Raw genomic sequence first — 25,963 nt, 5'->3', positions numbered from 1 at the left:
AATGTTTTTCAAATCCTGTTTTCAAAGGTAAAATAAAGTATTCAGAACGTGTCTACGATGCCTGTATGGACGCCTTTGACTGCCTGCCCCTGGCCGCCCTGATGAACCAGCAGTTCCTGTGTGTGCACGGCGGGCTGTCCCCAGAGATCAACACTTTAGATGACATCAGAAAAGTAAGTTCTGTTGTTTTCCAAGTGTAATCATTCCGTGCGCTTCAGTCAGAAAGAGAAGACATTGATTTCCCTCCCTTTTTCACTCACTTGTCCTTTTGAACTAAAATGATTTAAGTGGTCATGAATCTCTTTTCTGTAGTAACTTTTTTCTAGGAAGAAAGATACATTTACAATCTTTTCTTTCTTTATGTTCAAAATTCTTCTAAAAATTCATTGGTTTAAAAGAAAAACTGTTTTAGGGAAGTAAAATGTTCAAATTTTACCTTAATATTTTTTCATGAAGGTCCAAGTCTTCAAGTATAAAAATAATACTCTATTTACTTTTATACTAGAAAGAAAATACATGATTTTTATTTTTAAAATCAAACAAAAGGACATTAAATGAACCTTTGTTGTCTGCCTCGTGGGTTTGTGTCCTTTTCATCAGATGTAGCTCTGCTTCTGGCATCGGTAGTGCGCCAAGCGTTGGTGTTCGCGCTGTGTCCAATGTGCCCTGGGGACAGGCACTGCGGTGTGGCCGTGGAGTCCCAGTACAGACTGGCTCACTTTCTGCATGAATGCAACAGGTTTATTCTGCTATGATTTGGTGGACTCCTGAAATAAATAACTAAACTTCTTCTCATAAATTAAATACACTTTAGTATATCGCCTACTGTCCCAGGACTGGCGTGTTTCAGATATTATGTTCAATTTCCATATGTCATTAAACTCTAGACTTAGCCATGAAGTGATTTTAAGGGTTGCATTTTGCCATGTGTCAATAAGATTTTCCACCACACTTTCTTTATTTAATGATTTTTTTAGTTGTTTGTTTTCACTGTAGACAGTATTAATTTTAGAAAGCATTTTTTAACTTTTCAAAAGCAATTCTATGTTCTGGTTGCCTTACCCAGCCTTCAGCTTGGGAGTCACATTAATCAGAATGCCTCCCCTCCACTGCTCTTCTACCACTAACAATAAGTTCTTGTTTCTCAGAAGGAAATTCTGTATTTTTATGGACAAGTATTATTTTTCTAGGATGAATTGTTCCAAAGGCATAAATTATTCAAATCTCTTAAACAAGTTTGCAATGCATATTTTATGGAAAACATAATGGTTAAAATATAGAGTGTCTCATCTTGAAGTTTTTCATCGGGTGTTTAAAATGTGAAATATTGCTTTATTCTGTTCGATGTTAGTTTTAAAGATGGAATGTAATAAAACCATAATTTATATCACATTTTATAGGGAAAAGGACAATTTGGTTGGCTGTTAGCCTTATATATTCACCTGTCCACCTATTCCTATGGGGTTTTTTTTAATGTTAAAGTATTAACTATGTAGAATATCAATTTTGTGTTTTCATAGCTGCTTTATACATTTCTTTTCAAGTGACTATAATATCTGCTAACTTTACTAAAGATCCTTTAATAGCAATTTAAATTGGGATAAAATAAAGGACAGCCGCAGTGTAATTAAATTGTTAGTGAAATGCCATCTGCAGTGGTATTGCTTATACCTTCTAAATGCACCATTGAAAATTGAAATACAACTTTGCTAAACATTTATAGCTGGAAAATGGATTTTATATGAGGACTTCAGGTAAAACTATGAAGCTTAGAACTGTGAGCTGAAGAATTACTAGCTAAATTTGGGTTTAGTTTACTCTGCTTATCATTATTCTTATTTTGTAACCAGTAAGATAAACTAGAGTAGGCTTGTACTTTAATTAAACACCGAGGTAGCCCCTAATGAGTGACTATCCGAAATGTGCCACTCTTAAGGTGAAAGCTGTCTGTTCTCAAAATCATATTGTTAAACATAAATACCATAGGTTGTTGTCATCCACAATTCTAAATCACAGTTTAACGGAAGCAGTAAAAGAAATGTCTCTAAAGATAAAATAAAGTTAAAAGCTCCTCCCCAAGAAATGAAACACAGATAGTCACGTGAACCGACAATGACTAAAATACTTGGATAAATAACATAAGTTAGGGGAGAAAAAGAAATAAAAGGGAGAATAGGAGAAAGGGAAAAAAAGGAGTAAAGAGTTAGGAATTAGAGAGGCAGGAGGGAGGTCAAGGGTGAGATGAAGGCAGATGATAAATGAGCTCACCAGGAGAAAGAAGGCAGGCAAACTGAGAAGATGAAGAGTCGAAGAATGGGGAAGAACCATGGAGAAAGGGCAGCTGACCGGAAAAGAGGCAGAGAGGGCAGTTCAGAGTTCATGCTGCTCTGCTCTGTGCTTGGGGAGAGGAAGTTGGATATGCCAAAATTCTGGTTTCTTCTATTTTCAGAATTCCAAGTTTCCAAAGATTAGTATTTTTCTCTCTGTCTCCTATTTTTCTTAGTTAGACCGATTCAAAGAGCCACCTGCTTATGGACCTATGTGCGACATCCTGTGGTCAGACCCCCTGGAAGACTTTGGCAATGAGAAGACTCAGGAACACTTCACTCACAACACAGTCAGGGGATGTTCGTACTTCTACAGGTGAGGACGGAGTGCCCGCCTTCCGGAGCACACTTGGTTCATAAATCTTGTAATTTATCAGTCCATGTGTTGGATTTACTTATGATGTTTGTGTAACTTCCCTAGAAAACAAGTATAAATGAACAGTTCATGTCAAAAGCCTGGTTCAAATGAGTTCATAGCACTTGCAAAGTGAAAATATAAATAAATAGATAAGAAAAATATCTATGTAAACATATAGATATAACATCTGTGAATAGAAAAGGCATAAAAGAAGTATTCAGGCCCTGGCTGGTGTGACTCAGTTAGTTGGAGCATCATGCCATAGACCAAAGAATCACAGGTTCAATTTGTGGTCAGGGTGCATACCCAAGTTGCCTGTTCGATCCCCAGTCAGGGCACGTAGGAGAAGGCAACCAATCAACGTTTCTCTCTCTCATCAGTGTTTCTCTCTTTTTCTCTCCTGCTTCTTCTCTCTGTAAAAGTAATGAAAAAAATGTCCTCAGGTGAGAATACAAACCCCCCCCCAAAACCCCATGTGGTATCAAGAAGGCAAAGTAGCTAAAGAAGATAGTAAGTAGGATTTAGTAGAAAACTGGTTTTGTTTCAAGAACTATAGAAAAAAATTTCAACATCAGCCTTAATTTTTTATTTAATTATGTAATAACTTTAAAATATTTTACCAGTTCTTAGAACTTAAAGAAGAAAAATAATTTTTAATTGCTAATTAATTATATTCAAGTTATTCTTAAATTTTCTTAACAGTATTAAAGTTCCTGGATAAATTAAAATTAGCAGCAACTTAATATATAGGTACAATAAGTAAATTAGTGTTAGCACATTGACAAGCCACATTGAAAAAATTTTATATAATTGTTATGTCTTTACATTTGCCAGTGTATGGGGGTCTGCCCACTCCATAACGTTTCAGAGCATAAACCAACAACACTGTGGGGTGCTGTTTATCCTCGTGACTTCCGGGCATCTCACGTCAGTTTCAGTCTCCTGCATTCGTACCCTCGGTTTCGCTAGCTTCCCTTTCATCAGACCTACAATTTATGCGGAAGGGGCAAAGACGTCATGGAGAACTTTAAACAGTAGAATACATAGTCTTTAAAAAAAAAACCCTTAAAAATCAAAATTGGTGTTCACTGAAGTTGATGCCCAATCCCAGCTCTGCCAGCTAATAAGTGAATGGCAAGGCCGGAAGAATTCTGCCCTGTGTTTTGAGCCACACACCTTCTGCCTGTAGAGTGAGCAGATACCACCCTTCTGCCCAACATGGATCGGACTTCACTCAATGGTAGAACATTTTGTTTCAGACACTAAGTTTTCCTTAGCGGGAGAAGTAATTTTCTTTTTATCTGTTGATGTGATTGGGAAATTGAAGTTTGTGAACAGAAAGTCGTGTACACTGTAAAGCATCAATGAAAGAATAGTTTTGGATAGAAATATTAATAAAGAGGTTAGTTCTAGCCTTATGTATCAGAAAGTGTCCAAAACAAAGAAGATGAAGTTTCTTTGTTTTGGAAATTTGGACATGAAGTCTAATGAGTTTGTTTTGACTGAAATGAAGTGTGGTATATAGTATTTCTGAGAAGCCTAAGGTTTCTTTTCAGTAATTAATTAATTTGGAAGTAATCTTTTATTAAAGATGTTCAAATATTATAGTGAAAAGTTAAGTAATATTGAAATGTATCGAAGCCAAGTGTTCAATTTCTCAAATCTTGTGTTGAACCCCTAAGTGTACCATAAGTATTTAAATTACCTATTTGATACCACTGGGTTGTGCTTAGGTAGTGCACTATCAAACAAAATCTAAGCCTCTTGATTTTGATATTAAGCCATATTGCATTAATCTTTCTTTAACGCATAGCCTACCCTCTTCTATTAGCTTTCTGAGTCAGCTTTTCAAAGAAATCATACTCCACATAAAGTCAGTCGTCTACTGCACTTAAATAAACTTACAGTACTTTTGTTTTCTGACTGCAGACACAGATGTGTTTACATCAGAGAGAAAGGCCATCAGCTAGACAGAGGACTATGCATGTTTTCTCACTGTTGTTCCCCCCAAAATGATTATTTAACTCCTCTCATTAGAGGTTGTTAATAGATCTTTAGCCAAGACAAATGTTGAATATCTAAATTCAGGGCCTATAGACTGATAAATGGCAAAGCAGTCTGAATTACGTTTTATCTAAGGAGGAGGAAAATGAGTCTTTTATTCCAGAGCTGGTCGATCCTTTTCATTTTGGCGCCATCGTGAAGGTATCAAGGCATCTTTTGTAGTCTTGGTTTATAAAGCTGACTTAGAGGAGCACAGGGGAACCAAAAAACCAGGAAGGAAACCTGGTGACAATTACCTGTTGAGTTATTGGCCCTGATTTTGATCCACAACTCCCAGTTATATTTTACATGTTTATGTTACATTTGTGTATTTAATTTGCCGTGCCACCCTAATCATGGTCTAACACGTTGCCTGGACTATGATTCAAATAAAATGAAGTTTGCAGGAAAATGCATTGGTAGAATTTGTTAATGCTGTTCATGAGTTATAGAAAATAGGCAATGTGACAGAGGAAAGAATCCATAAAAACATGATTTTTGCCCAAGTGCTACTATTATCTTTATAACCTTAGACCAGAGTTTACGTAGTCAAATGTCTAAAGTTTTGAGGCAAGTAATTTAGATACTCGAAGCATGCCAACGGTTAGATTGTACAGAGTAATGAGCATCCTGACGAACTGGAGGTAGAGTTTTCATTTTCATGGAGTCTAAACAAAACTGTCGGCTGGGGGAGGGGCTTGGGTCATCAGTCCGTGTGTCTGTCTTGGATGAATCATGTAAGCTTGCTTCAAAAGGAGCGAGTTAAATTAGACATCTGACGTTCTGAGATTTGAAGAACATCTTAACAGTCATTTTAAAAGTGTTTCTGGAGTTGCAAATTACAGCTCACTCAAGTAACTACTGGTCCGTTAATCACAAGTCAGCAGCCTGAAACACTCTTATTAACCCCTCCTACCCTGAAGACCTCTGGTTCTTCCTTTTTCACAAGTCCTGGCTCTGCTCTGACTTACCAGGCAGATCCTTGCCTCTTCTGCTGCCTCTTCCTTTGTCTTCCTCCTGCTTTTGACATTGTTTTCTTCACATGGTCCCAGGAACCTCAACTGTTCCCTTAGGTTCACTGTAAACTAGAACCTCCATGGTTTAATTGCAGGATCTGCATCTAGCCCCTTCGTCGGTCTTTCCTGAGCTTGAATTCTTTCTAGTTGTCTGCTGGAATGTTTTTACCTAAGATGTCCCATTGTCACCTTAACCTAAACTCATCTTGCCTGAAAAAGCTTATTATTTACTTCCCCACTTGCTTATTCTGCGCTAGAGTCCTGTTTGTTTGTTTCTGTTAACAGTTCTTTCTTCTAGCTATGTAGACTAGCAAATATCTTTTTCTTCTTGCATTGAAATCGCTACCAGTTATCACATGTTATTGAACCTTTTTAATAAATCGGGGCCATCCTGCCTTCCGTCCCTCCCACTCCTAATTCAAAACCTTCCTTTTTTGGTCTGTTGAAATCACACCTGATTGTACAATACCACCCCTCTCAGTTCTTTCCCTTCCATCCATGGGAAAAGAATTCCTTCACTCATTCAGTTTTTTAACATTACCTGAGCACACGCTATATATATATGCCTTCTATGAGATGTTGTAAATACGGAGAGTCCCTGCCTTCCAAGGGAATAACAGTCTAGTGCCAGAGTTTGATAAGCAGAAAATGGTAAGTAAAATGCAAGGTGGGTTAGCGTTGTGATAAATGTGGAGGTCAGCGCGCACACACACACAGAGCTGGGGGCCCTAACCCAAAGGGAAGGATCGGAGTTTAAGGGACTGCTCGTGGTGGAAATGTTGTTAAACTAAAATTTTAAAGGATGAGTAGAACATATCCAGCCAGAGACACTGGGGAAGGTTAGGCTCTTACAGTCAGAGAAACTGATGTTCATGAAAATTTGAGGGGAGATAACACTAGGAATTCTAGAAAGATCACTACCTGAATGGTCTCACTTTACCTCTGTCCAAAAGTACAGTTAGCAGCCTCAGTATACACTGAAGTTGGACATTCATATAACTAACCTATTCTATTCCTACTTCAGTGTCCACTGGAAATGTGTACATATGTGTACCAAAACACCAGATTGTTCATGTCAGCAGTATTTGTGATAGCCAAAAAAATGGAAACAACCCAGATGCTCATTTAGTAAAAGGAACAACTAATTGTAGTATATTTAAATAATTAAATGCAGCAAGTGAGAATGAGTTGAACAAAACTGCACATAGCATGGATGAGTGTCACATGTATGATGATGAGTGGACAAAGCCAGATACTACAGAGTGCATACTGGATGATCCCATGGAACTGAAATAAGAGTTCAAGCTTAGAGAAGCTAATCTATAATGTTAAAAGCCACGACAGTGGTCTCCCTTAGTGAGGAGGTGACGGTGACTCAGAGGAGATACGCAGAGTTGCTGAGGTCCCGGAAGCCTTCTGTGTCTTGATCTGAGTGCGAGTTGCAAAAGTGTTCACTTTGGGAAAGGCCACCAATGGGTAATCTTCTGATTTGTGCAGTGTTCTGTACCGATGTCACTCTTCAATAAAAAGCCTGCCTTAAGTGCACATTACTGCCCGCTCTCGAGGCAGCTGGCAGCCAGATGCAAATGCAAGTATGGACATAAGCACTGGTGAAGTTCTGACAGAAAGAGTTGGAGCCCTAGTGGGTAAAAGGAAATTAGTTGGAGAACCATGGGGCAAAGAAAAGAACACAGCAAGTCCTAGGAAAAGAGAGGCCTAACAGTACCTGGGCAACGCCAAGATACCCCAGGGCTGAGTACCCATTGCCAGGCCCTAGGAAGTGGAGGTGGAGGTGGACTGTTAGGTAAAGTCCTCTGTAGTACTGGGCTGTGACAGGGGAGGGTGGAGGCTTCCTCCCATCCCCTTGACCAGGCTGCCTGCCTCTGCTTTGCAGAAGCCAATGAAGGGAAAAAAAACTTTTGCTTTTCTTACCTGCTTAACTGCTCCTGTTGAGGTTACTCCAGAAATTAACTGTGGGCTCCAATTTGCTGACAAATGGCCACTAAGCATATAGGACATGAAGACAAAACTGCTCATCTCTTAAGGCATTCACTATTGCTGGAGAGCAGATGTACACACATAATTTACACTACAACATGACAAGTGGTATATTACATTCACATATTATGGAAACATGGTGGATACAGCAATTGTGTACACTTCAGAGTAACATTGGTTTGAAGGGAATGGTTCACAAGTGGGAATTTAGCTAAGGCTTGGCAGAAGAGTAGACTGTTCTAGAAGGAAAAAAATACCCAAAGTATGTAAGGGCATAAAAGCATAAAAAAGCATTTTAACAATGTCTGCTGGCTATAGCTTGGTTAAAGACCTTAAAATCTGGAAGATTGAAATCAAAGTCTAAAATATAATTTAATATTGCAGTAGAAGGGGCAATGGGGAAATGATTGGTGATGGAAGGACACTTGACTTGGGGTGGTGAACACACAATACAATATAAAGATGACATATTGTAGAATTGTACATCTGAAACCTGTATAATTTTAATAACCAATGTCATCCCAGTAAATTTTTAAAAATTTAAAAATAAATGATAAATAATTTAACATTGCAAGAAACAAAAATAAGAGAATAAACAGACTGCATCTAATAATAGCTATTTTCTCTAGTGCCAAGCCCTTTTTCTACCATGTCTCACATTTTTGTCTTTCTACTGTCATCTGTGTTCATGCTCAGCCCACTTCCTGTCCCTCTCCCTCTCTTGTTCACATTCTAACCACTTCCTACCTAGTAATCCCCATACGTGATTTCCTTAAGATCTAACACAAGTCACAACTAACAAGTGTAACATCTACTATTAGACTCTGGAGTTGCTGACTCACCGTTCTAGACGGCATTCTTCCTTTCACGCCATGCGGGGGGAGAAAATTAGGAGTTGTGAAAGGCCTACTATTATGAGTCAGGCACTGGACTAGAACATTTACATGTATTGCTAACTCATTTAATCTTGTATCTCAAATCTAAGAAATAAATGATACCGTCTACAGTTTTACAAATGAGGTGATTTATTTTTATGAGGTTAAGCAAAGAAATTAAACAATTTTCCAAAGTTTACATAGGAAATAGATATAAGAAGCCAGATCTAAGTATCCCCACTATTCCATGGATATTTTCACCTCCCCTTCTACTCAGACAAGATGCATTCTTTAGTGCCTAAGGAATAATTATGATCCAATAGAAAACAACATTTTCAGAGAAGGTAACTTGTTCCCTAAATACAGTAGCGATGCTGGTAAACGAATATCACAGAGCTGAGAGCGTCACTGGTCTTCACCACTCCTTGCAGCTGATCTGGTTTAAGACATGGTTAGGCCACTGGGTTAAACAAATCATTGCAGGGTCACTGCATACAGACAGATTGCACCTGACAGGGGTGCCCATGGAGGGGTGAGGGTGGGGCTCCGATCCAGCCAGCCCTCTGCCCAGAAGGCCATGGGCTCAGACTTGGGCTGATCAGTCTGGAGGAAGAGGGGCCCTTTCTCCTTGGTGGGCACAGAACATGCAAGTTTCACCTTATTAATGCAAAGAAGAGAAAAACTGCCATGAGATAGTTATTTTTCAAAAAGATTTCCTCAGACCCATGTGCTTTTTTTTCTTGCTTTATTAATTCTCAAAACTATTTTTTCTTGTGTATTTTATTCTTAAGTAGGTTTTTTAATTTGAAAGAGTTTTACTTTTCTATCTAGATTATAAATACCATCTATACAGAAACCACACCTTACATTTATCATACCACCCACCCCTGTGCATAGTACAGTCTTCTAACGAATGGAACAGATTCACCAGTGGGCCTTTGCTAAGTTATTGGTGACTAAATGATTTACATCTCTGTCTGTGGCGGTGAGGTGTTGTGAACTCTGCTTTTTCTACCATTCTGCATATATCTTCTTTAATGCTGTTCAGTTTGAACACTTTTTTCGTTTTCATCATTTCCATTAAAAAAACATAAAAATATTGTAAAGCTCTTTCCCCTAATATTATTAAAAATTTTAATATATCCTAGACATGTAACTTATCAATAATAGGAATCTAATTGGTAATCAAGTATTTCCTATAATTTATTTTGAAAACTATTTGTAATTCTTAGAAAGTCTGAGTATTTGCTTGCATGTGTTTTAAATTTCTAAAGATTTTCTTCAAAATGTTTTTTCTCCAAGAAAGAATGCAAGTGTTTCTCGCTTAATGCTATTAACAGAGCAGAATGCTGCTAACGTTATTTTCTTCAGATTTTCATTAGAAATCAGATATCTATTTCCATGGAAGGAAACTTAAATGCATAAAGGTATCAAATGTAGCATGAAGAAAATATATTAAAATTGTGTTTTCATAAGACTAGCATGAGTTCTTCCAAAAGGAAAAAGTAAAATAAAATACAATAAAATAAAGAGCACGAAGCCATTTTCCCACGGACAAAAAAGTAACAAACCTAGACAGACAACCGCTGTCTTAGTATAATGACAGTGCAATAAACTGTCTTTTAAAAGAAGTATTATGAGGGAACAAAAGCCGTAAGCGAGCAGCGTGAAGAGCTGGGGAGGAACACTGAGAACAAGTTTTCAGAGCATGCGTCGTGCACACGTGCGAAAGATTGCTTTTTCTTCAGATCCCACTTTTGCCAGAGAATTGAACCTTTTTATAATCAGTATTTCTGCAGCAGTATTCCATCTAAATGGTGTTTTCTTTCCTGTTGCTCAGCTAATTCTCTCAAAATCTGTAGCACAGAAACTATTTTCAATTTCTCTTTTGTAATAAATTATTTGAGTGACATCTGTTAAATATTTTCCCAAAGAGCTATTTTTATAATTGCTGAATTGGCGTCCGTAGTATATGCAGTTCAGGTTTGTGGGTATTTGCAGTTTGTTAATATTAAAACAAGCATGGATTTGCTGTCCTTTGATTTGAAATATGTAACATTTCATCACTTTATAGCATATATTTAGCTCATTAAAAATCCTTAGAACACAGACAAAGTGATTGCAGAGGGTTTTTCAAGTTTAGTTTGTAATTTGAATTTTATTTTAAATGAAGTTGTCATCTCTACTTTGAAGACTTTCTTAACAGAGAGTATTATCTTAATTGAATTTTGATACTTTTATTAAATCAAGGTAAAAGATAAGATTAAAGATAAAGTTCTGTTGATCATATATAAGGTATCCTGTGAATTCTATACTTTTATTTAGATTTTGAATAATGCAGTCAATTAATATAACCTGGCATAAGTCGATAACTTGATTTCTTAGAAGACTTACTCTGCCCCACTTCCTAACTCGGTCCCTAACTCAGTCCTCTCTGTGTAGCACTCAGGCTTGCGTGAGTATCCAAACGCTGATTGTGCTGTACTTGAGGGCCAAGATGGAGGCGTAGGTAGATACACTTTGCCTCCTGACACAACCAAAAGGAGGACAACAACAAATTTAAAAACAAAAAACAACCAGAGCTGCCAGAAAATTGAACTGCATGGAAGTCCAACAACCAAGGAGTTAAAGAAGAAATGTTCATCCAGACTGGTAGGAGGGGCAGCTGGGGTGGAGAAGACTCGCAGCAAGATAGCAGCTAGAGAACCAGGGTGGGCAAGGCACAGCTGGTGGAGTGGCCGGTCCCACATTCACCTACAGATAAATCAGGAGGAACAACTGGGGAGCAAGACAGACCACACAACCCAGGGTTCTAATGTGGGGAAAAGAAGGCCTCAAAACCTCAGACTGAAAAAAGCTGTGGGGTTTGCAGCAGCAGGAGAAACTCCCAGCCTCACAGGAGAGTTCACTGGAGAGACCCACAGGGTCCTATAACATACACAAACCCACCCACCCAGGAATCAGCACCAGAAGGGCCCAATTTGATTGTGGGTAGTGGGCTAACTGACTGAAAGCTGACGAGAGCTGAGCAAGAAGTGTTGTTCCCTCTCGGACCCCCTCCCCCACATACAGCATCACAACACACCAATGGGGCTTGCCCCACCCGGGTGAACACCTAAGGCTCTGCCCCTTACTACATAAAAGTTGTGCCAAGACAAAAAAATACGGCCCAAATGAAAGAACAGATCAAAGCTCCAGAAAAAATATAATTAATTGATGAAGAGATAACCAACCTATCAGATTCAGAGTTCAAAACACTGGTAATCAGGATGGTTACAGAATTGCTTGAGTATGGTTGCAAAGTAGACGAAAAAGTGAAGGCAGTGAAAAGTAAAACAAAGGAAAATGTATAGGAAACCAACAGTGATGGGAAGGAAACTGGGGCTCAAATCAACAGTTTGGACCAGAAGGAAAAAAGAAACATTCAACCAGAATGGAATGAAGAAACAAAAATTAAAAAAAAAAAATGAGGAGACACTTAGGAACCACCAGTACAACTTTAAACATTCCAACATCTGAATCATAAGGGTGCCAGAAGGAGAAGAGGAAGACCAAGAAATTGAAAACTTATTTGAAAACATAATGAAGGAGAACTTCCCTAATCTGCCAAAAGAAATAGACTTCCAGGAAGTCCAGGAAGCCCAGAGAGTCCCAAAGAAGTTGCACCCAAGGAAGCACACACCAAGGAACATCAAAATTATGTTACCCAAGATTAAAGAAAAGAGAGAATCTTAAAAGCAGCAAGAAAAAAGGACACAGTTACCTACAAAGGAGTTCCCACAAGGTTTTCAGCTGATTTCTCCAAAGAGACCTTACAGGCAAGAAGGGGCTGGAAAGAAGTATTCAAAGTCATGAAAGGCAAGATTACTCTATCCAGCAAAGCAATCATTTAGAATGGAAGGGCAGATAAAGTGCTTCCCAGATAAGGTCAAGTTAAAGGAGTTCGTCATCCCCAAGCCCTTATTATATGAAATGTTAAAGGGATTCATCTAAGAAAAAGAAGAATTTCAAAAATATGAACAGTAAAATGACAACAAACTCACAACTATCAACAGCTGAATCTGAAAAAAAACTAAGCAAACAACTAGAACAGGAACAATCACAGAAATAGAGATCACATGTGGGGTTATCATCGGGTAGGGGGAGAGGGGAGAACGGGGAAAAGGTACAGGGAATAAGAAGCATAAATCATAGGTACAAAATAGACAGGGAGGTTAAGAATAGTGTAGGAAATGGAGAAGTCAAAGAACTTATATGTGCAACCCAAGGACATGAACTAAGGTGGGGTAATGCTGGTGTAAGAAGGGGTGCAGGGCAGAGGGGAATAAAGGGGAGAAAAAATGGGACAACTATAATAGCATAATCAATAAAATATCCTTGAAAAAATAGTGTTGTACTTGAGAAAATTGAGGTTTACATTTTAAATTCCATGCTCATGTTATATTTATGGTTCTGTTCACTTTGTGTTTAAAGATGGATTGATAATATCAATTTTTCTCTACAAGTGGACACTTTTCTAGTGTTGTTATATAAGAGCCTTCGATCTTTTGCAATTCATACAGCTCTAGCCCTTTCTGATTATGTAAAAAGTACAGCTGTGGGTGCTGTTTTCTGCCACAGGGGAAAACCTGTCCTTAGAGAGCCAAGAGGCTTGTTCATGAATGATGTATGTGTGATTATGCTGGATCTAATCACACAGGTCTGGGTGTAACAGGTAAATTTGCTTCCTTTGATGATTTCATAACAGATGCTTCTCTTTTCTTTTTGTCTCTGGCAGTTACCCGGCCGTTTGTGAATTCTTACAGCACAATAACTTGTTATCTATACTCCGAGCCCATGAAGCCCAGGATGCAGGGTGAGCAGTTCTGTGGGTTTATGACAACCATACATTGTCCCTTTGTCACAGCCCCCTCACTGCTTAGGCTGTGGAGGGTCCCTTTGCTAGGCTCTTTCCCTGAAGGAGTTCAACCTTAACTTGTCTTCTGATGGCAGAGATAGCGTTCTGGGGCAGGAGCGACTGCAGGTGTGCGGTAACGTCCCCTTTCGAGTTCTTCCCTTTTTAGCTCGAACAGGTAAAATTTTCAGCTGGCTTTCTTAAACACTGTAAGGGCATTTCCTCCTATTTCAGTTCCTGCTCTTTTCACTGTCCCAGAAGTGTGTAAACTACCAGTCTTGATTGGCAATGTGAATGAGAATTACACATAAACATTTAACAGATATTGCATGTTGTACTTTTGTTTAAAGAATATCATTCCTGACCTCCGCAGTTTTAATGGACCAAAACAGAGATATTTAAATGGTGGGGAAAATCTTACGTTCTAACTAATCAATACATAGCATGGTTTTGTAATATCTGGTAAATTTTAAAACGTAGACCAATTTTAAGGGTTTAGACAACTAAGAAATACTAGATATTCACTTTGAATGGTGCATTAAGTCTGTGTTATGGAGGAAGAGGCACAATTAATTTGAAGACTGGAAGTCAGTTATCCTTCCAGGTAGGCTCCACTGAAAACACTGTTTTCCTTCAAACGCTTGAACTCATCCCTTCGTTTTCTGAATTTTCTGAAATGGAGGAGCAGTTCTTTTATAACCTGTGTGCTAAATGGGAATGCAGATATCTGCCTTCTGAAGTTAGCCCATGTCTGCGATGATCCTGAATCAAGGCAGATCCTTTGTTCCTTTCAAAATTAGCTGTTTTCTTTTTCTTCTTTTTTTTCCTTTTTATTGAATTTATTGGGGTGACTCTGCTTCAGGTACAAACTGATCCAGTATTATGTGCCCACTGCGGTTGTTGCCCGTTCTCTGAGTGACCTGTTGGTAGGCCCAGCCACTCAGGTCCCCCACCAGTTGTTCCCACTTCTCCGGCAGTGGTGTCACCGCGCCTTTTTGGCTGACTGTCCCAGTTGTGAATTTGAGGCAGATTTATCTTAATCTCTCTATGAACCTGAAATCATCTGCTTATTTGAAAACATGTTAAGTTCATCAATTAAAATCAACAACTCTTTAAAATGAGCAGTTGATTGATTCATTGGGGACAATTGAGATTATGTCATCCGTTTTCTTTGTTTTTATTTGTTGTCAAGTAGGTGTAGCCAGCCATGGTTTATGAAGTCAAGGTACTAGTATTAAAGAGTGTTTCTATCTTTCACATTCTGGTTTTCCCCTAAAAAAACTCAGTCCCATAAGCAGAATAAATATTTCTAAAATGTAAACCAAAAGTAATTTTATTTTATTTTTAATAGTTCATTTTTATGGTATTTTTCCATTACCATTTATCCTTCTTACACCCTCTTCTACCTCCACCCACCCCTTCCTCCCAAACCAAAAGTAATTTGAGACTGAAATAAAGAGTAATAAGCATTCATTTGAGCAAAAGGAGCTGCAGCCCTGGAGACACAGATTCAGGTAGCAACCTAAATTGTGTTCCACTGAGAAAATGGGGTGGCCTTCTTTTATAGCAAAAGTACCTACCCAGGTTCTCAATTAGGTCTGTTTTATGTAAATGACGTATCGAAATTGTGCATTTCGGACTGGAGAGGGAAGGTCTCAGTCCCTGGTAAAGACAAAATCAGGGTTTCTTTGTCGTTGTTGACACAGAAGTCATAAAAAAGCAAGGCGTGGTACAGGAAGCCCAGAGTACCATCTGAGAGTCTTCCTGGGACCTGTGAGAAGTCCCTGTCAGCAAATGACCGGTAGGGTCTTATTCGTAAAATTTGGGCCCTCAGTTGACCGTGGGAAATCCGTCGCAGGAGATAAATTCCTTCTCAGTATTCACATCAAATTAATCTTCTCAAGGCCCACAAGAACATTTCAAAAGATTTTTAAGGGGATATTTTCTTCTGGGAAAAGTAGTATCCAAAATATTTGTAAAATTATACATTTTAAGGTAGCCATTTACTAATCTTAAGGTACCATTTGAGGCACACCTAGAACCTCGCTAAATCAGGCATGCCAGAAATAATTGACCCCGAATACGAGGAATGATAAAATTTTGTTATGTGCTTTGGAGGGATGTTTCTAAACTGATATTCCTGAAATCTAACATAGAAGTCATGAAATACATTTAACCTTGGTGGCAAAAGCCAGTCTTCTGGATCTTCTGGTTGTTTGAGGACTAGAGTTTTAGTTTTGTCTTAGTAGAAGAAAAAAAACTGAATTTTTGGTCTATTTCCAAAGGTCTTGCAGATATTCTGTTTCATTACTGATTGATTAAATATCACCCTGCTGAAACAATAACCTTTGGCCTGCAGACATCACAAGAAATTGATAATGAATGAACTCTAAAGTAGAAAAACTTTCAATTCATAAGATTCATAGATTTAACTAAACTTTATTTGAAAAGCAAATTACTTAGTCCAAGCAAAAAAGGGAAATATAATTTAACAACACACTGTAGATAAATAATCAGCCTGCGTATTAGTGGGAAAGATTTATATATTGCTTTGCTTATTTAGTTTTCTTATGTCAAAAATACTGGCAAGCTTGTGAAAAAACTGGTAGGTGGAGGGCAAAAAGTAACCTCTGTCTAAACTTAGGAAAAACGTGTTTGGACATTTTACATGTGATTGTATGTTTTTATTGGCATCTCTGAAGTGAATTGATGTCATTGTATAACAGACTTTCAGAGAAAATTTTGTTGAATGTTATGTAATCAAATTCTCTCTGAATGATAAAACTGAATTTTAATGTTCTATTTCTGAATTGATAATTTGATATCACCGTTTTTTCCTGTGAGCCTTGCTTAAACTTGTACTTACTGTTTTTAGGTATCGCATGTACAGGAAAAGCCAAACAACAGGCTTCCCTTCTCTAATTACGATTTTCTCCGCACCAAATTACTTAGATGTGTACAATAACAAAGGTGAGTTCTGTTAAATCTCTTGTGGACTTTTGTAATATGTGTAATAATTTTTAAGTTTCATTCTTTTAGTTTGGTTTTAGTCAATATTTTAACCATTTTTTCCTTTACTTTTTCATTTATTGTTTGATGCAAATTTTTTATCTCCAGAGGTAAAGATTCAGTTGGTCAGCAGGTTCAGTTATGTTTTACCTCTTCTCCAGGCACTTCTAGGGTATAGCAGGGTTGACAGCTGCTGCTCTGTTAAACTATAGGCTTTAAAAGAAATTATAATTAGCAGTAATCCAAAATCATGTCCCTTAAGAAGGATGTGGATTTAAATAAGAATAGTGTGATTGTGCATGTAAAGAATCAAGAAAAAATAAGCGTAAATAATCTATAGCTTGAAATTCAGATTCTGATTGTATATTGAGAGCCTACTATGAGTCCGATCCTATGCTAGGAAAGTAATTATTCATTATTATTTTTTTATTTATAAGACTTCATAGTAGATATCACTAGCCCCCCCCCTTTATTATGCAGAGTGAGTTTGCGGTTGATTGTCTTGCCCAGGGTCACTCAGTTCAGTAGTGGTGAACTGGGCTCCACCCCAGGTCTTCTGGTTTGGCGTTCTGCACTTCCTCTCTGAAACGCCACACTTGTGTGCCTGAAAGAGACCAGGAAACAAGAGGGCATTATTTACTGACTACAAGGAAGAAAGGAGGGGCAAGGGACACAATCTTCTTTCATCAAGGTAATCTCTTCATTCAGAAACGATGAGAAGTGTAATAGCTCTGGCGGAAAGGGTGATAAAATGTGAAAAGCCATTAACTCTGGCTGGCGTTGGTCTGGGTAGTACATAGGTGGCATGTCTGAGTGTGGCTCTCTGAGATGAAGAAAAATGGAGACAGAAAGAGAAAAAGCAATCAAATGTTTGTGAGGTGAGATACAGCCCTGGAGAAGCAGGAAAAGGCAGCCTCATTTCTGAACCAGTCAGAAGTTCTAGAAGGAGCCATTCCCGTGCCTGAGTGAGTTGTGACAGTTGCTTCCTGTCACCAGCTGGAGTGCAGGTGCCTGAGGGGGGCCTTGGCCACTTTGATAACCAAGCGCCTGCTCTGTGTCCTCAGCCCTTCGAAGGTAGTTGTCTTGTTTCCGTCTTGTACTCCCCATTCCCTGTGGGAGGTAGGCCTCCCTTTTTGCCTGTGCCCTGATTTCCTGCTTAGCGCTTCCCACCTCCTCCTGCTCAGGGCTGGACCCTGACCCCCGTACGTTCGGGGCCCGGCAGGGATCCTGCTCCAAGAGGCAAACCTCATGTCATTACAGTGCTGCCATGTATCTTCCTGATCCTTGCCTCTCCCTAGACGCCTCTGCCTTGTCCTGCGGAGAGAGCTTCACTCTCGCCCTCCGCCCACGTAGCCCAGAGAGCAACGCCTGCGGGGCAGGGTGTGCTGCAGCCAGGTGGCCTCTTCCTCAGCCGTGGTTATCAGTAACATGCAGTTCCTGTCACAACCATGAATGATGCTGGGGGCAAGGGACAGTTGTCCCCCTTTTCTAGTTGCCCAGTTCCTAAAACAGAGACGCTACCATAGCACTCTGTGGCAAGAAGCATGCCAAGTAAAAGAAATGTGTTCTCAGCATGCAAGGGCTTATAAGCCAGGTGACAAAGATACTTGGATGATTGAATAAAAATATAAGGCACAATTAGATTAAGTATAAAGTAAGAGAGTCAAATGCTAAATACATTTGACAAGGGGTAATTCTCTAGAATTGTCAGGAAGGACCTTTTTAAGGTAAAAAATGATCTGTGTTACAAAGAGAAAGAGTTTGTCCACCCCACACTAGCAAAGCCAAACACTGGACACTGAGAACTGCAGTGGAGAGAGACTGGCTGTTCTGTTTGTGAATGGCACCATCCAGGAGAAGAGAAAGCTAATGCTCTGAAGACCTGACTCCTTGATGGTGTGCAGGTTACAGAGTCCAGAGGACACAAACACAATGCTCTGTGATTTGGGGGTTCAGAGTCATACTGGGAACTTACTGGTTGGAGGCGAGGAAAGGGTAATAAATCATTTCTTCGGGGCTTGACTACAGCTCTGAGGTCTTCTCCAGGGTCCAGTCTCATGGGAAACTGGCCAGGGGGATGTTCCACCTTAGGCATCAAGAGCTGAAAATTTGACTGAGGTCGAGATTTTATCTTTAGCGTGCCAGAGGTCCAGACCTTGTGGCCACCAGTCAGGTCTCAGCTACTGTCCTCGGAGGTTATTGATTGTTCTGGGGAAAGGCTAGGTCTTTGAGGGGTATGTGTATAGAGAGAGAGATGGGATTTCTAGAGCTGCAATTTAAAACTAAATGTAATCAAAGTCATAAGGACCCTCACTTTCAGTTCCTCCTCTTCTCCCTCAAGACATTAAAAAAAAGATTAACATTTGTTTAGAAAGAGGAAAAATATAAAGCCACGTCCAGTATCTTTTAAACTTATTTTTTCCCCAGGCAAATTCTCAATCTTGAAGCCTTTTGTATAAAACCCATAAGCGCTAATTCCCTTTGATAAGGTGAGGGTTCCTTGTCTTGGACCAGAGAGTTCCCTTGTGGTGCTTCCAGGGAGTGCAAGAACTCAGGAGGTCCCCTTGCTTGTCATGTCCCACCATGATCCTGTTATTTACCGAAAGTATATAAAATGTGAACACTGAGGATTTTGTTGTTTTATGTTACTAAAGAAATGTTTTTTTTTCTTTTAAACCTAGTGAAGGGAATGCCCAAACAAGTAATTTTCTTGGTGGAGATAGATTACTAAGTAGCATGTACTATACTTAAAAGGTTTTTTAACAACTAAAAAATCAGTTAAAAAAGGCAGAAGAAAATTGGGAATGTACTCCATAGGAACAGACTGAGACCCTTTCCTTTCGTCATCATGCTGCGTACTGCAGTGTGCTCGAGACCAATAGCCATTTGCCACGGAAGGTGAGCGTTGCTTCTGCGGTTCTGATTTAACAAGGTAGGGACTGGAGAGAGCCATACCCCTCAGTGCATTGCTAGCTTTGCGGTTCTGTAGGTCTTTCAGTGTATTCTCTTGCCTTCGGAGTAGATCACAATCGCTCAGAAAGTAGACGGAAGCATTTCATGTGGGGATCCTTTTCATAAAAGGAAAAATTCTCCTGAGGGGAAAAATAAACTGGTAAGAAGAAGAAAAATATACTCTCCAGTTCGAGCATAATTTCAAAAGGCTTTTGTGTGAAGTTTCGGAAACGCTTCAAAGCTGCTGTGCTAACACTGTGCACAGTGTGTGGGAGTGGGACCAGTCAGTCACTGTGGGAGTGAGGGTTACTGTCTTAGAATAAAGTAAACCCTAAAAGGAGTCTTCAAGTTCAGGGCAACAACGCTGGGTTGCAAGCACCTTCAAAACACAGTTAATGGAAAGATAGCAGTGAGAAGTGTGTGAGTCATTTGATTCTTAGATGTAGACGGTCATACATCTAAGAATCTAAGAATCTGGAATTATAACCTAATGGTTACAGTATGATTTGATTTTTATTTTTTTCCTGTTTTTTCTTTTAAGACTTTATTTGTTTATTTTTAGAGAGGGGGGAGGGATAAAGAGGGGAAGTGAAACATCAATGTGTGGTTGCCTCTCGTGAGTCCCCCTACTGGGGACCTGGCCCGAAACCCAGGCATGTGCCCGGACTGGGAATCAAACCGGCAACACTTTGCTTTGCAGGCCCGCGCTCAGTCCACTGAACACACCAACCAGGGTGTGATTTGATTTTTAAACTTTCTGCAAGTTAACTAATAGCCCTCTAGCAAAATGAAGGGATACGAATAGTGGGTATATTTTGCCGTCTTAAAACCAATAATAATTGTATGATCAGCTTCATGTTTAAATGAAAATAGCTCTGATTTGTTGCTCATACTTGCCTACAATTTAAAGCCAGCTTCCAGAAAGTTTTGATTGTGTAAGTGTCCCATCTGTGGGTGTGGCCCACACTAATTCACTCAGTTCACATCCTTCCCACCCATCTCCTTCTCACCCATCTGCCTGTTCCCAGCTCCTCACTCTGACAACTCCTGCTTACTCCTGCAAGACTCCAGGACAGAGGATGTAGATTTGAATCACAGCTCCACCATTAAACAACTTACTCACCTAATTTGATTGGCATACAGTGACATCTCTGTAAAATGGGAAAATAAATTATCAATAATAGATGAAACTGCTTTGAAAATAATGTTGTGCAGTATTAAAATACCATCACTGGATATGTTATATTGCTATTGTTACCAGTTTAGATCATTCAGGCCCCCGCTGTGGGGACCTGCTCCCCAGGAAGGACCCTCTGGCCTTCTAAGGGTTCTTTCTCCGTGTGGTGTCAATGAGCCAAAGAGCGTTCGGTAGCGCAGGCTGTATTCGATAGTCAGAGGATGGAGGAGTGGGAGTCAAAGTCACAGATCAACTTCTCGTTCTAGAGAAGTCTGGGGGGACTTTTATGGGGGCAATATAATGACGGGGAAGCATATGCATTAGTTTTGGGAGAATGAGCTGGTATCTTCCCAGAATTGGGGTCCAACCGCTTCTGCCCTTATCTAGTCCACTTCAATGTGTCGAGGCACCCAAGGGTGAGTCAGTTAGCATGCTAATGTATCATAATCGAGGTACAATAAGATTCAGGGTATAATGGAGTTCAGGGCCTCCTGGAGGTCAGGTTCAGCGCCATCTTGGTTCAGGCTGGCTCTGGTAGTTTTGCAGTTCTATCCCCCTTCCATCTTTTGTGTTTCTCCTGTAACGGAAATAGAAAGATAAGTGCATGTGGTTTTAAACAGCCTGAGGCCTACAGCCGTGGTGACACTCTTATGCCACGTGTCAGTGTGGAGCATCACAGAAGCTCCTGGCAGAATATTCCTCCCACTTAGCTTCTGAGTTATAATTTCACTCTGTGGGCTGAGCTACCTTTATGACCTGTCTCTCTGCTTCCCTCTGGCTAATTTACTTCAGCCAGATTGTTCCGTTCACAGCCCTGAGCAGCTTTTGACTTTCCCTTTTCCACACCTTGGCCCACACACTTTCTCCATCCGGAGCACTTGTCTCGCTCTTCTCCCCACATCTAAACGGACAGGCCCATCGCAGTCTGTGCCGCCACGAAGACTTTCCGTAGTCCTTCCCTGATGCCTGCAGTGCCAGGGATTGCCCTTGGACTTATCACTGAATTTTTTCTATTAGTTTTTCCTATAGTTAACATTCCTATAAATTCCTAATCAGATTGTAACTCATTTGAAGCAGGGGCTTTTTGATACACATGGTAAATCCAAGTAGCATGCCTTATACAAGGTAGGCCGTCAGTACAGGCATTGATGGAAGCATTTTCTTTCTGGAAGTTAATAGCAAGACAGTGCCCAAAAGTACTCTATCGGTATTGATTCACAGAGCTTTATCTCACTTGAAATTACTGCCGTAACCAGGGAAGATACCCTTTCTAAATTTGAGTTAAACATTGGCAGAGCAATTTGTACGCTTAAATTGTTTTTCTCTGTGAACCTGTAGCCCTGAGGGAAAAGCTATTCATAATTACCCAGATATGCCAAACAGAAAGAAAATTGAATAATGAAACACTTCTTCTCCCCTCTCCTTCTTTCCCACTTTCTCTGTCTTAATATTTTGCCACCTGGAAAAGTGACTTCTAACCTCATCCACTCACCAGTGCAGTCCACCTTTATTGAGCACTTACTGTCTACCCAGCACCATGTTAGGCGCCAGGGGTGTGAAATAAATAAGACAGATGGGGCCTTTGCCCTGCCTGGGATAGATAATCTGGTCTGGGATAGACATTAAGTAAATAATTCCACCAGTAATTATTTAAATATATTTGGCAAATACTCCAAAGAAGAGAGTGGTATGAAGTGAGGGTAGAAATTCGTGTTTGGGGACAAAAGGAAGTTTAATGAGGAAGTACCCCTTAAGTGATGGTAGAGTAAAATCTTTCAGTATCAAGACATACAATGGCGAAGGTGCGCTCTGCCTTAAACTTTATAGTTTGGCTGAAAACTGTAATGACCCTCCGGGAAAATGTGTTTTAAACCATGGGGTAAACAATTAACTCCTTTTTTCCCTATGATATACCTGTGCTTCAAGGAAGTTTAAAGTAAATTGTAGCAGGTTCCTGTGTGGTTCGTTTGCTGCAGTTCAGAGTTGTTGTGCGGGTTGCTGAGTGGATGGGTGAGTGGGTATGTGACGTAGACGTAGAGAAAACATGTGCCAGGGGGTATAGCTCAGTTCCAGGAACAGGTACTGACAGTAAAATTAAGTAATTAAGGAAGTTTATTAAATGAAGTGTATTTGGATTTTAGAGGAAAATCTAAATGGCAAACAAATTGATACAGCAATCATAACCAAAGATTAAAGGGACAACAAAGAAAATCAATATGAAGGTAGGTTAAGGAAGAGAGAGGAGGTAGAAAATCAGGTGCCAAGGATGGACAAGAAAAGCATTACTTCCTAAAATTCTGAGATACAAATGTCTACCCTTTTTGATAGGGAAAAATGTATTTTGATGTTTTAGACTTCTAAACTTGGCAATATGATAGAATTACTTACCAAAAGCATTTTAGTCTTATCAAAACCTGACACTTTCAAGTATTTTCAAACATCCTCAAATATTTTCCAATCGAAAAGTAGTCAGGGGCTTCAGGAAAATACCATTTATAACAGAAAGGTAATTTATTGCTTGACGGGAAGATACCATTGGAGAGGAGGACTGAACTGCTGATAGAGTGGACTAAGGTAAAAATCTTACTGGCCGTCATGACATAAGCGCAGGGGAGCACATGCAGCACGCCTGAGGCCCGAGTGCCTGAGACCCCTGACTTCCCGCAGGAGCAGTCCGCAGTCAGCGCTTGGTGACGCCGTCAGCACAGCAGGGTGTCGCCAGGCCTGAGAATCTCATTCCAAACTGCACCACAGTTCTTTCATACTAGGGGCTTCTTTCACAATTCAGGAATAACCATCATAACTTAGAGATACCTGGTGCCCACCTGGTTCTGAAGACAAACGCATGACTAACTAGATTGGGTCCTTATCCTGGGTGGGAGAGGGAGATCCGGGCTGGGGATGTGTCTGGAAGGGAGCAGAATCTATGCCCAGGGAGTCTTGAGTAGTGTTCTGTAGAGCTCTTGTTCTTCAGCACGTGAAAAAGCTTACTACCCAACAAAGGTGTGCAGTTCCGACAGCAGAGGCCATTTCTCTAGACTCTTGGGCCTGTCTTATCTTGGTCAGAGCCTTTGGCGTTGATGTAAACGTTTTTAAAGCCACAGGCGTAAATGTAATCCTAGTTGCTTTACATGTTGAATACAGTTAATTCAGATACTTCGTCCTATGGCAGTCGTTTTCCCAGCTCTCTTTTTTTCTGCCATTATCTCAAATCTAAAGAACCTCTTAATTGGTGTTGAGCAACTGTTTGCCCAGATCATTTATTTCAATAGAAAAAATGTAAATACCTATCACTATGGCATTTTGTTATGTGATATTTGCCAAGTAAGCCGAGTAGTTTTTTTGTTACTGATACAAAACAGTACAATACCACCCCACTGAAAAAAATTTATTCCTTTGTTTATTTAATAAATATTTTTATTCTTTAGCCTGATTAATATTGGTAGAACTGTACACACTAGGAAGATAATTTTATAATGATTTTTAAACCTAGGTGAAGCTACCAAGAAATGGTATAGAATATAAACACTTATGAAGGAGCAAAGCAGCAGCCATGAATAAAACTCTTAGTCTTTACTTTTTTATTATCAGTATGAGGTGGTAGAAAAGAAATTTATGTAGACATCTAAGACTAAAGAGAAGTTGAGATTAGGAAACCGGGATTAGTTTTCAGAGAAATCCTCCGTGAGATGAATGGATAAAATTAACTGCAGAGGCATCAGCAGCGTCTTATTTCACTGCCTTTTGTACTCAGGACTCTTCGGTGTGTGGCATTGATCTGTGATTACAATTTCCTACACCACTGCCGTTGTCATCGTTACCTTGAGTGATGTAGCTTGGTGTATGTTTCTAAAGTCTTAGGTTGGTAACGACATGTTCAGTAAACATAAATGCGGGCTGGAGCAAAAGTAGGTTTCCGTTGTTCGTACGGAAAGTAATACAGTAGCAAACAGTGTTTCATGTACTCACAGCCGTAGATCTAGTCTTGCTCCACCCTGTATCGTCCTTTAGCTGGGATAGCATGTTATACGAATGCTATTTATTTTGTTCCTATACATAACGTATAACAATAACAGTAATAACTCATATTGAGCACTTAGGATTGCCAGACATTGCTCTGTGTTTCATTTTATCTATCAAAAATTGTATGAATTACATTGTAATCTTGATTTTATTGATGAAAAACTAGGGCACAAAGGGGTCACATACTTTTCCCAAGGTTCACACAAGCTAGTTAGGTGGGAATTATAAAATGGCCAACTATTAAAAATAGGTAGCCCTCCTTTCTTGCCCTGGCTGGTGTGGCTCAGTGGATTGAGTGCTGGCCCACAAACCAATGGGCCACTGGTACAAGTCCCAATCAGGGCACATGCCTGTGTTGTGGGCCAGGTCCCCATTAGAGGGTGTACGAGAGGCAACCACACATTGATGTTTCTCTCCCTCTCTCTCCCCCTCCATCCCCCTCTCTCTAAAAATAAATAAATAGGATCATTTAAAAAAATAGGTAGCCTTCCCTTCCTGAGGAATTTGAAACTGAGTTATGGTATTTTACATTTTTGTGTGCTAAATGTTTTATCTGACTGTGTATATTGTGTATATTAATCATATATTTTTTTGATCTTCTTACTTTGAAAATGACAGGACAGGCATTATTATCCCTGTTTTACAAGTTTAGAAGGTAAAGCCCAAATAAGGAGAAATATTTGCCCAATTTCACAGTTACTGACAGAACCAGTATTGTTTTTACTCTTATCTATTTTGAAGACTCTTTTAGAGTTTTAAAACTGAGTTTAGCCTGTGCAGTGACATATTACCTTTGTCCTAAATTCCCTCATGCTCCCCTCAGACTTCTCTTTATATGTGGCTAGTTACATTTTTAGTGTCCGGACAAGTTTTATGTTTTTGAAATTTTTTTTGCTTTTCTTGCCTGCCTTCTTTCTTTCCTTCCTGTCTTCCTTTGTCTTGTCCTTCCTTTCGCTATTTCCCATCCTTAGATCATTTCCTCACCCAACACTGCTGAACGCTAACCACGCGCCAGATATGGTATAAAGCCCTACGAGAGAACGAAAGAGATCTGTACTTCTTCATCCCTTCCGCCATCTTCCTGCCACTTTACCAAAAGTTCTGTATTTCAGTAATGATCTGGTTCAGAATTTACTCACATACTAATAAGAGAAGCACATAACACATGCACACACAATCATCATATGGGCTCATATTATTTTATAAATATACCTGGTGCTGTCTCTTTTCTTCATGTAAGATAATATAAACCAAATTTTGTGTAGGAAACTTATAACAAAGTTACAGAAGG

The 25,963-nt window shown here is 39.6% G+C and overlaps 1 protein-coding gene across 2 annotated transcripts in view; it reads left to right on the top strand.

Annotated features, from left to right (window-relative positions):
• The window catches only part of PPP3CA (protein phosphatase 3 catalytic subunit alpha), a 305,211-nt gene that overhangs the window by 235,628 nt on the left and 43,620 nt on the right, over nt 1-25,963 (top strand). For both annotated transcript variants that reach the window (XM_024574958.4, XM_045183657.3), the window contains exons 5-8: nt 28-173; nt 2,504-2,643; nt 13,395-13,472; nt 16,387-16,481. In XM_024574958.4, coding sequence (XP_024430726.3) covers nt 28-173; nt 2,504-2,643; nt 13,395-13,472; nt 16,387-16,481 — 459 coding nt within the window. The remainder of the gene's footprint in view (nt 1-27; nt 174-2,503; nt 2,644-13,394; nt 13,473-16,386; nt 16,482-25,963) is intronic.

Source organism: Desmodus rotundus, chromosome 4, assembly GCF_022682495.2.
Source record: "Desmodus rotundus isolate HL8 chromosome 4, HLdesRot8A.1, whole genome shotgun sequence".
In the NCBI taxonomy this organism is placed as follows: domain Eukaryota; kingdom Metazoa; phylum Chordata; class Mammalia; order Chiroptera; family Phyllostomidae; genus Desmodus; species Desmodus rotundus.
Note: the sequence above shows the minus strand (reverse complement) of the source record. Positions and strands in the feature narration are given on the sequence as shown.